At 39.9% G+C, this 11,270-nt stretch overlaps 1 protein-coding gene across 1 annotated transcript; it reads right to left on the bottom strand.

The window, feature by feature from the left end:
- Positions 1 to 470: 470 nt before the first annotated feature.
- slc9a6a (solute carrier family 9 member A6a) lies at positions 471 to 10,783 on the bottom strand. Its single transcript, XM_027282257.1, has 16 exons — positions 10,298 to 10,783; positions 8,875 to 9,074; positions 8,181 to 8,258; positions 7,851 to 7,927; positions 7,503 to 7,615; positions 6,828 to 6,933; positions 5,161 to 5,302; positions 4,607 to 4,712; positions 4,367 to 4,455; positions 3,728 to 3,841; positions 3,353 to 3,464; positions 2,709 to 2,862; positions 2,363 to 2,393; positions 2,178 to 2,263; positions 1,578 to 1,683; positions 471 to 1,334 (listed from the first exon to the last, which is right to left on the bottom strand). Exons 1-16 carry the CDS (start codon positions 10,587 to 10,589, stop codon positions 1,062 to 1,064), a joined length of 2,079 nt encoding a protein of 692 aa, XP_027138058.1. The 5' UTR covers positions 10,590 to 10,783; the 3' UTR covers positions 471 to 1,061.
- Positions 10,784 to 11,270: the final 487 nt, after the last annotated feature.

Raw genomic sequence — 11,270 nt, 5'->3', positions numbered from 1 at the left:
TAAAATGTCAAAATGCAGGACAGAAATGGCACTACGCTTTCTCCGTTAAAATTCATTTGGATCTTGTTGTCAGAGCAACAGCCCTTCGTTCTACTGTGAGCGACATCAGCGTCTAAAATAAGGTGTAAAGTCCTTCTCTATGTCACAGTCAAAGGTCATTGGGAGAGATCCACAACTTTCACTGCCAGGTTACACTGCATCAGTGGCATCACATTGTTACACACTATATACACGCGAATAGCACAAACCGACAGCTCAAACACCCACTGAGTATATTGCTACCTTATGGACAGAGGTGTCTGTTTAGTTGTTGTTTTTTTTTATATATATATATTTTCTCTTTTTTTACAAAAGAAAAACTACAACTGCATGACCGCCCATCCTGCTGTCTCTCTGTTTCCAAGAGTTGATGCAGTATGGGCTGCCAGGTTTAAAACTACAATTCCCAGGCACTTGATTGTAACAAAATGTACAGTAAAGTTGTTCACTGGGTCAGCATGCCTCTGATGCACAGAGAGAAGGCAGCAACATTCAAGGTCAGACCCAAAGACACAAAAGCCCTGAACCTCCCACACAAAGAAAACAACAAGCATCCTCAGCATGCATATCAAAGTTATAGTACTCTGTGATATACTGTACATCGACAAATTAGCTAGTGGGTACTTGCGTTTACACACTAACACATGCTGCTAGACCTCTGTGCAATGCTACAATAAGGTGACTGACAAACAACTTTAAGCCAAACTAAGACAAACTGACTTTCCATTGAATACCAAAAAAAGACCCTGAAAATAAATAAGACTATATTACAATTACGGCAGACGCCAGAAAGGAGTGAAAAGAAGCATGAGGAGGAGAATGAGGTAGAGACAGTGATTTGCTGCTAGAGGAAGTGATAAAATGTAACCTGTAGGGGAAAAAAAGCAAGTGGAATGGAGCAATGTGCTAAGAGGAAAAAAAAAAGTCAAAGCGTGAAAGAGTGTCAGGTACTGGTCGTTTGCTCGATGGCTCGGGTCAGTTTCAGTTGGACGGTTGTCTGGGTCTGCGCTGGAAGACTATCTTCACATCCGCATGCGGTGATGGGTGTCTGTAAAGGGCGGCTCAGAGTCATCCATGGGCAGCACCAGGCGCGTGCCCCTCATCACCAGCTCATGATCCCCATACGTCAACTCCCTGTCCAAGTCATCAGAGCCGGCAGCGCCGGCAAAAGCCGGACCGCCGCTAATGTGGGCCCCAGAGGCATCTGTACTGACTGTGATGTCACCGTAGGTCAGGTTGATATCACCATCCGTCAGGATGAGGTCAGAGTCGTCATCCTTCAGCTGACACTCATTCTGATGAGGCGAAAGAGGAATAGAAGAAGAAGAAGTAACTTTTAATACTCCAGTAAAATGTTCTAACTCTGGTTAGTGCTTGTTATTGTTTCCTCATCTTGCCCAGTTTAACAAAATATTTAGTTTCAAACTGAGCCTCTCTGCTTTATGACTCATCAAAATAACTTTTGTCATCCATTAATACAGAATAAAACTTAAACACAGTTCAGGCAAAAATAGCTCTGGTATAAACCAGCGTCTGACCTCATAGGCCTGAGGGCTGGTGAGGAAGCGGGCGAGGGGCCCGCAGCAAGGAGGCAGCGTGGCTGTGAGAGGGGGGCCGCTGTGAGTCAGGATGGGCTTCAGGTAGCTGGAGAGGGGGATAGAGTCAAGGGCATAATAACACAGAAAACAAGCACTAAGAGAGAGAGTATAGAGAAACAAAGATAAGTATTTAAAAAAGGTCGACCTTTCTTATTCAAGTCAAAAAGGCAAAAAGAGCCAAATTAAAGTAATTTGCTTAAAATAATGACACAACCAATGAAACAGGTCATTTGTCTTTAGGACTATACACTGTGCTCCCTCTGCTGTCTGACACTGTGAAGTACAGTCGTCACCGCTCATCTGGAACATGCCACCCGCAGTCATCTTGTAGCCTTCATTTATCTCTTATTTCTACTTTTAGCTTTTTATTTTGGCTTTCTGTGTCCGAGGTGCAGCTTACTTTAGAGACTAGCTAAATATGAGACAGTTTTGACAAGAATGACAATTAAAAACACAAATTCTGAGCATTTTTGGGGGAATGAGGTGGATTTTTCCATGACGTAAATCATAGAACACAGATCATTTGTCAACAAAGGATACTTGTGGTCGAAGTTGTACCAAATTCTGAAAAGCCAGGCACTTTCCTGTTTGGTGCTTCTTCTCTCTGAGCCTTCAGCGATACTCATCTGTCCAAACACAGAAAATGTGGTTTAGGTGTTTTTTTTTTTTTTTACATCATTGTATACCACATTATATAAAAGGTACTTTCCAAGAACCACACTCACAGAGTTATCCTGATCAGAGTCCACTCCCACTCTGTCAAAGGAGAAAAAAACATGTAAGCTGCAGTCATGAACTGTCAGAGCAGAACAGTGTTGTGAAGCGCGTTTCCCCCGTTTAGCAAGTTCTTGAGCATCACACACCACAGTACAGTGGGTGTACCATAAAGAAACAACCTTAATAAATAACAAAGGTTAAAAGTTAAGCATGAAGTCTGAGCAATCAGAAAAAGTAAGTTTCTCTGACATCATCTAAAATACCCTGACGTATCAAAAACCTCTCCAGTGTTAAAAATAAACCCAAATCCAGTTTGACTGAGGGATGGATTTGACAGGTGGAGGAGAGGTGTACCGTATGCGCTGGCAGGACAGCATCTGGGTGGTGCCACCTCCACAAATCCAAACAGTGAAGAAGACCACGAGCAGAGTGGTGGAAAACATCATCTGGCGGGCGTATGTCGCTGTGTCCCTGATGGACAGAGCAAAGGTCATCGCGCCTCGCAGTCCTGAAGAGCACAGCATGGAGAATGTTAGAAACAAACAAGTACGCAAAATTTAGAGGATCTATATTTACAAGACTGTGCTGTTATATTTGAATCCACTGTTTCCCAACCAGGTCCTGACCCCAAGGGATCGTGAAGCCAACTTGATTTTAGGGATTGCAAAAAAATGTAGAAAATAATATTATTATTAATGAGACCATCAGTTGTGTTGTTCAGAGGTAGTGTTGGCATACGGTAAATAGCCTTATTCTAACAGAACAATAACTAAACACTGAACAGTGTGTCAGTTGTTCTGTTCTGTTACTGTTATGCATTTAATATAATGATAGGAAATATTAAAAAATCATGTCACTTAGTCAGGCGTCCTCAGTTTAAAGGGGTCCTTTAGGTAAAAAGGTAGAAACTGGATTTAATCACTACAGAGAATGAATTCATTGTCTTGCTCGTAACTTCACAAAGCTTTCACTATATAAATACACTGTATAAAACTAACCTGCAAACATCATCATGTGCTGGAAGTTAGATCTGATCTTGTTGCGTCGTCCCAGATTAAGAAGGAATGAGAGAGGGTAGATGTTAGCAGCTCTTCCCAAGAACACAGCCACCTGGATGGGAACAAGGTTAAGGAGAGGACAACGAAACAGATCCTCCTCAATCTGTACCAAGCTTATTTTCTGCCCCTTGAAAAAAATTACTATTTGTATTTCGGCGGATATTTGTAATACTGTGGGAAATTTCTTCTCTGGCAACTTAAAAGTGCTGAAATTACTGGCAGTTCCACATTATTACGCTGAGAACACATGATTGAAAATAGCCACTGCTGTGATCAAGAAGAGGGTTTGTGTGCACCATGTTATTCAAAAGATACGAAAGCTCCAACGATGAACATGGGATTAAAGACATGGTTCTGGAAGGTGAACAGGGTCAGACCCATGTAGGAGAAGATGAAGTTCTCAGCCAGGAAGTTTAGCAGTTCGAAGAGCTGCAACACAAGAGAAACAAAAGAAAATTAGTTACCATGAAATTCAGCAGCTAACTTGGCTGGCATGGCTCTGACTGCAATCAAACTTTGAAATTTTAAATGTCAGTGCACGTATAAATGTAGTGATTTTGTTTCATTATTTTCTTTTTGTAATACCCTTGTCTCTTAACATTATTTTCCCATGAGTGAAATCTAGTTTTATCTCCTCATTCAAAGTAGTCACATTGTGAGAAACATGCAGGGGGAGTTTAATGTAACAGGTTATTTATAGATATTTCACGAGTTCTTGCTGAGCCACAACATTAGGCTTGTCACTGTAGCGTTTTATAGCTTGTAAAACGACACATCTTTATTATATGTGTGACATTTTCACTTTTAAAAACATTTATTGGTGTAGCCATTTGACAAGGTCGCTGATAAACTCTTTCTACTGTTAAAATAAAGGCATAAAGACAACTCAATACTTGAAGCAAATTTTAAAAAAGAACAGAATGAGCAGTGGAGTGGTTGTAGTCCATCTCTGACCTGTTTGGTCCTGTCCTGGGAGTCAGGAGACAGGTTGTTGAAGGTGTAGTGGGCCTGAGTGATTCCACAGAACAGCACTGCGACCACACCTGCAACACACCAGTAGGGACAGGGATAGTTAGATGATACAACACAACAACAGAAACTTGTTTTGTGATTGCCTTGGTCAAGGACAATTCTGCAATGTGGATGCAAGCTGGCATGAGTGTGTGTGTGTGTGTGTGTGTGTGTGTGTGTTACCTGTGAAGCCACAAGCTTCAGCCAGCAGAAAGGTGCTCCATGACATGAGGAAGAACAAAGCCGTCTCCAACAGCTGGAAATCCCTCAACTTAGTGAACTTAGTCACGTACGGACAACAGTCAAGGAGTTTAACAAGACGCTCAGACACTACAGGATGAATTCATATTAATATTTTAAATCTGGCACTTTGGTGGGTAATTTTACTTGTTTCCAAAGTAAAGTGATGTGTTTCAAGGACAAGGACTTAAAAGGAATAACAGTTTTAATGGAGCAGCTGTCCTGATTTTAAATGACTTTCAGCTGTTCAGAAAAATATCTTGTAAACAAGTTCAGTTTAATCGTTTCCTTCTTTCCCCTTTACTTTCATACAAAAAAACAAGGCTACGCCACTCAGTATCAAATTTTTTGCTCAGAGTTCCTCCTGTAATGTTATTTTACAAATCTCATTCATCAAACAGAAAGACTATTATTGATTTAAAAAGCAAATAATAAAAATGTTTTGTTATATTTAGTCTTATAAGTTAAGTTTAGAAATAGTTTTGCAGAAAAGATATAAGAGCGGTGACGACTCCAGTGGCCACTCCGAGAGCGAAGGAGCCGCTGAAAACTCCGAGGAAAATCCCAAAAGACTTCAGCATCGCCATGACCTCAAAGGTGTGACTGTTGTCTCCTTGTGGCTGGTACGCTACTATAGACCTGAGAGAACACAAAGTACAACAATTTAGCTACATATACACAGTGCACGTGTAAATTATGTCAACTCTAAGGCCTTCATGTAGAAAATGTAGTAGCATTTGTATAACATGATGTAACTACCTAACAGTACAGTAAGTAGTGTGCCTATTGACCAATATTTTTGGCAAGACCTGCACATTCTGGCATTGTATTAGTAAGTTACCTTGTACAGGGAACGTTAAACATTTTAGTTGTGCCTCTGTAGACTTTCACAACAACAAAAAAAATCACTTATGTAAACTGGAGGAGTTCAGATAAAGAGAAAAGCAGAGTAACGTAGAGGTCAGAGGGTTGGAACAAAAGAGTTTCTGTTTGCATAGTTTAGTGTTAATACTCAACTTACGACAAAGGGGCTTTCCTAAGTCTACCGAAGTGATATTACTGTGTGGAATTAAGTACAGATACGTAACAGACTGTATGTATGCTCACAGGTTTCCACTGAGGTCAACATTTCTTGCAATGGACATAGTCTCATAAATCCTGTGCAACAATGGAACGATAGATAATTAAAAAAAAAAATCATGAATGTTATGATGTAGTTTTGGCTTCAGATGTGGTTAAATATTCAAATTTCAAAACGATGAAAAAAATGATCTCAACTTTGTGATACCTGGTAGTTGAGTATCAACACTGAACCATCCCAGTAAAGTCTTACACACTTAAAAGAACAGGACCAGACAGGGTTAAATAATTACACTTCTTAGTTTTAAACTGAAGTTTGGGATGTGAGGGATTTTATCGCAGAAGATTAATTTAAAATTCAGCAGGAGAGTTGTCACAGAAAACAATAGTAAGAAAAATCATTTTAAAACATTCTGCTGAAGTGCTTTTGCGATAAAATGTAATGGAAGTGATATATTCACCCTCTCCATTCACAGCTCCCACACTCACAAAACAAATCACCAGGCATTTTGTTTTATAAGCATTCCTGCCATCCTGCCCTCTCTTTGGCTTTTCTACAGAATCTTCAAAAAGATAATAGGAATTTGTTCTTAGCTGGCTCAGGACACCAACAAAAAAAAAAAAGCAAAAATAAATGAATAAATAATGAAATCTCTCATTGAATAAGTGGAAAAACAAATGGCCGGTGATTTGTCATGTTTGTCTCAAGGCACTGCAAAGGCACACAATGCCATGCTCTACTTAGTACACCCGTTCAATGGGCCAGTTAGATTCTCTCCGCAGGGGCCAGCCATTCCACTGTGCCTGCTATTGTAATTTAAAATTCTGTGGAAAAAAATAACAGTCCCATGAAGAGGAGGAGAAAAAGGGAGTGTTAGCTTAGGGACCACCTTGTGTTCAGCCTGGAGTTAACGAGCAGCTGATATTAGGTTAGTAAAAAAAGGTCACAAAGACAGATCGATGCAAAATGCATGACTTTTGCCTCCCCATCAAGCAGTAACTTAGCAGCTCGGTGCACATTCAGGTTCCAGGTGGATGCAGACTCATTGTTTAAAGTGTGACGTTAAAAAGACAGACGACTTACGAGGAGAGGACCACGGCCACTGCGTCGTTGAGCACACTCTCTCCAAACAGCAGCGCGTACAGATCCACGTCTACCTGCAGCTCGTTGAAGATAGCCAGGACCGTCACTGTGAACACAGACAAATATTCCTCCATGTCAGAACTGAGCCAAATACTGATAACACAAGACTAAATTGTGTTTCAACTTAATACTATAGATTAGTACCTGAAAGTATATGTTTTTAGTACAAGTAAAATACACATTTGCTTTACTTTTTATATAAAAATAGGAAGTAATACAACATTTGCATGTTACATGTTAAACAAACTACAAGTTAGGAATTTGAAACTACAGAAAATTCTAATTATTTTTGTGTTTTCTGAGCTTTTCTCCAACATGCTTGACCACAGCTTTTTTTTAAACCAGTAGTAGACATATTTTTCATCTCAGTGGGACTTTGGGAATTGAAAATTAAAGAACCAGACATAAAAGCAGAAATATTTCCAGCCTGAATCCAGCATGACCTCCTAGTTATTCTTAGTATCTTATAATCTTTAGTTTTATAATGAGTTGTTTGTGCCTGTGTCCCATTTCCTGCACGCTTTAAAGCAAATCAAGAGATAACAGTGATTCTATAATTAGTGTTACCTCCTGTGTACGCAGGAGAAACCTTGATGACAAAGTAAGTGTACCTACCAGGGTCTGTGGCGGAGACGATAGCTCCAAAGAACAGGCAATCAGTGAAGAAGAAGTCTCCACCCAGCTGTCCCACCTGCTTCATTAGCGTCACACAGCCGTACATCAGCAACCTGACGGAGCAACAGCAGGTGGTTTTTTTGCATAGGATCATAAAAAACACCTGATTTTATTGCGGTTATGGGCTCTTCAACACCACAGTAATTGACATATATTAATACTACTCTGACATGCACAGTCTTTTGTGCATATTGTGGCTACAATAGAGTCGCATGTTTGAATTCGGAACAGGGGAAGCTCTCTCTTTTCTTTTTTTTTTTCTTTTTTAGAACAAATGAACATTCGTACCCAATAACAAAACAGGAAATGACTGTCCCCAGAAAGGCATAAGCCAGGATGGATCCCATGTTACGGAAAAAGTGCCTCTGAAAGACAAAACAATTAAACACATCAACAAACATAGTATAGTGAACAAATGTCAACATATGCATAGTGACTACAATTATTATTCAACTCTGTGAGGGAATAAGTAGACTTTAGCATTTGATATTGAAAAGAAGGCATTATTTAATCAGGAATGTCTGACAAGTATTATTAAAGTATTCACTTTAATAATAATAATGATTAATGAGCATCTTGTTTTTTTTTACACAACAGTAGTGATAAATACCACTGTACCCTTTTCAAGCTGTAGCCGGCGTGGAAGATGATAGGTGGGAGGAGAATATTGAAGAACACTTCAGGGTCAAATGTCACCTGAGTCACACAGAGAACAACAAGATTGTTACAGTTCTGGATTAGGAATGAAATAAAACGTTGTTTTAATAAATACTTCTATGCTGTTACGCTATTCGATAACTCAAGAAAAGACACATCTGGGACAGTGTGAACTTCCAGGATAATCACAAATTGTTGTTACAGTAGTAAAATGATGAGATGGGAAAGGGGGACAGCTTCTATACACAGGCAGCCTACAACTAATGAGAAAGATCACAGGCTCTGAGGCAATTTGTTACATATTGCTTGTCAATTTTACCAGCACATGGCCGCAAAATAATAGTTATGACTCCAAAAAGTTCAAGTGACCGTCTGACATAGGGCATCTGTCTGCTGTCTTCCATTGAGAGCAGCTTCCTGCCACTGATTTTACCAGAAGTAATAAGCCGTTCTCATTTTGAATCCTAGGGAGTTCTTTATCCGGCTTTAATTGCATTACTTGATACTTAATAAGGATGCAACTCATGATTATTCCCATTATCGTTTAATCTGACATGTTTTTTTCTCAATTAACTGATGAATCATTGTGTCTATAAAATCTCAGAGGGGGAAAATATAGACCCCAGATTTCTGACAACAATAGGATGGCTTGTACCTTTCGCAGCATCTCATTATCTTGCACGCTGTCCACCTCATTGGCACTGATCTCTCCTTTCAGAGTGTACTCGTAGAATTTACCACTGACGTTGATCAGCAGCGTGGCAGGGCTAGCATTAACGGCACAATTCAATGTCGTGTTGCTAATGTCTCGGGGAACATGGATGCCGTAGCGCAAGACCACGCCAACAAGTAAACCTGAGGAGAAAAAAGACACGGTGCAGAAGGCAGAGTTGATTTATTCTATTGGAATATCATGAAGGCACTGATAACTTTAAAAACTATACATCAGACTTATATATCACCATTTGATTTATAAACTTGAACACAAGCAATAATTGGGTCTATGTATGCATGTTTTTTTAAGATAGAATACAAACAAATGATTGTATAGAAAGTTCCTAAAAATATCAAGAAAACTAATCTCTGGTTAAATATTCTCAGGAAATGATCTGCTTCAAAAGTCGGCAAAATGACTCGTTTCACACAAATTTCCTGCAGTTCTTGTGTTCACTATTTAGGTTAATTGTACTGTTATTGTTATGCACTGAACATAATAAAGTTGGTCAGGTTGTCAGTTCACTTAGTGGATAGGAAAAGGGGTCCCTGAAGGAAAAAGGTTACACTAGAGGACGTGGAGTGGTCATGATTCTGAAACTGGGACTGCTTAAAAATGCAGAGGGTCCTCAGTTGTGTCAAGTAGGATTACTCTGTTGGAGAGAGTTGGAGAATAAGTGAAATTCTTAAATCTCACAAAGCCAGCCTACACGGCAAAACTTCAGCTTTTAAAGCTGTGGAGTTAAAATGTGAGAAAAAACTCAAATGTCAGATAAGAATTAGGGATACTACAAAGCATGTTCGGGTTATGACTGTGAAATAAAAACTTCTGCACCTGTAGTCAGGAGGAAGTTGAGTTGAGCTATGCTGGGAATGCCAAGGCGTCACCGAGCACTACAAAATGTGAATGTGTAATTTGACCCACACAGAGGTGCAACAAAACAAAGCGCGTACAGTTTCTCTAAGATATCATATCAGACACTTTTATTTATCAAGCAGGAAAACATGATACTGACTGACAGGTTAAAAGTGGAAGTAAAGACTAGTGACAGCTTGTTTGTGCTTTCAGGTGCATGAAGGGATTACATACATGTAGAGAAATGCAAATTTGAGTGGTTTTTCGTGGTACAGTAGTTCCCTTCGGGGGCAAATAAAAAATAAAAATACTTTGATGGACCTTGCAGGGTGCAGACACTGTGTTAATACTTTCCTAAATAAGCTTGTTACCTCACAGTATCACCCTGGTGCCATCGTGTGGTTAAATATTTGGTGATTTCCTACCGGTCTCACACTGACACGCAATCTTTTAAAAAAACTAGTCGTGAGCACAACATTGAAGTAACAACACTGATGACGTCTCTCACCGTAAATCATCGCCAGTCCAGTTTCGTGCAGAAACCTGAACCTCCGGTGTTTGAACAACCAGATGGTCAGGATGGTGAGGGTGAGGAGCAGGATGAAGATGAGCAGGTCTGCGCTGTCCTGCCTGTGGCTCTCCTCAGCCTTTTTCTCTGTAACGATGTTCTCCATGGCACTGTCCTCCTGAGGTGATGATGCTCGGCAGACACAGATGCACACAGAGAGGCTCACCAGCACGAGCAGCCACAGCGTCCTCGTTGCCCTCCAGGCACTGTTGACAGTCACTTTAAACACCATGTCGGCCGGTCGGCGGTCAAAATGCCGCAGTGCCGTCGTAGATAAGGGCTAACTTTGTGCAAATACTATTCACGAACTGGAGGAGAGTCGAGAGCAGAAAGACGACAGCAACACAGGAATCGATTCCGGCCCGGAAGTGAAAACTATCTTTCCAGAAAGTGTACAATGTTTATTTCAAAGTAAAAGCACCACAGCAGAATTGTGTCTTTTTTTTAATCAAAACGAACAGGCTAATTTTAGCGTGTGTGTGTTATGACTTGTGATTGAACAAATATATAGATCTGATTGTTTTTCACATGGCTGATTGTACTAGTTCTAACTGATGACTCTTATTTTGAAATCTCCAACTTCCAGCACTCTGAACAGGAAGTGAGACATCCTGTTTTTAATCTAAAATCTCTCTTTTTTTGACAACGTTGATGCTTATTACAATTTCATGATGAATAAAATTCATATATGTAGTAAAATCGATATGTATATATTGTGGTAAATGTAAAGATTTCTGTTTTCCCCAAGACATTTTAGTAATGACGGTTTTGTTTCACTGCCAAAGAGTAAAAGACAAACAAAAACAGCTCGCTACAATTTGAACATTTCAAGTCGGTGAAATTTCACAATCACCTTTTCTACTCCGAAACATCCGTGTGACAAGTCTCGCGATACACAATACGAAACGGGAAT

Source organism: Larimichthys crocea, chromosome I, assembly GCF_000972845.2.
Source record: "Larimichthys crocea isolate SSNF chromosome I, L_crocea_2.0, whole genome shotgun sequence".
Classification (NCBI taxonomy): domain Eukaryota; kingdom Metazoa; phylum Chordata; class Actinopteri; family Sciaenidae; genus Larimichthys; species Larimichthys crocea.
The sequence above is the reverse complement of the archived record's forward strand: the minus strand, read 5'-3'. Positions and strand labels throughout refer to the sequence as shown.

What these genes read in the sequence shown, in the direction of transcription:
- slc9a6a (XM_027282257.1), bottom strand. Translation starts at nt 10,589, where the DNA reads ATGGTGTTTAAAGTGACTGTCAACAGTGCCTGGAGGGCAACGAGGACG. An exon ending in TGGACTGGCGATGATTTACG is followed by an intron (nt 9,075 to 10,297) that starts GTGAGAGACGTC and finishes TTTTCTCCTCAG; the next exon opens with GTTTACTTGTTGGCGTGGTC. An exon ending in TGTTCATCGTTGGAGCTTTC is followed by an intron (nt 3,465 to 3,727) that starts GTATCTTTTGAA and finishes GTTCCCATCCAG; the next exon opens with GTGGCTGTGTTCTTGGGAAG.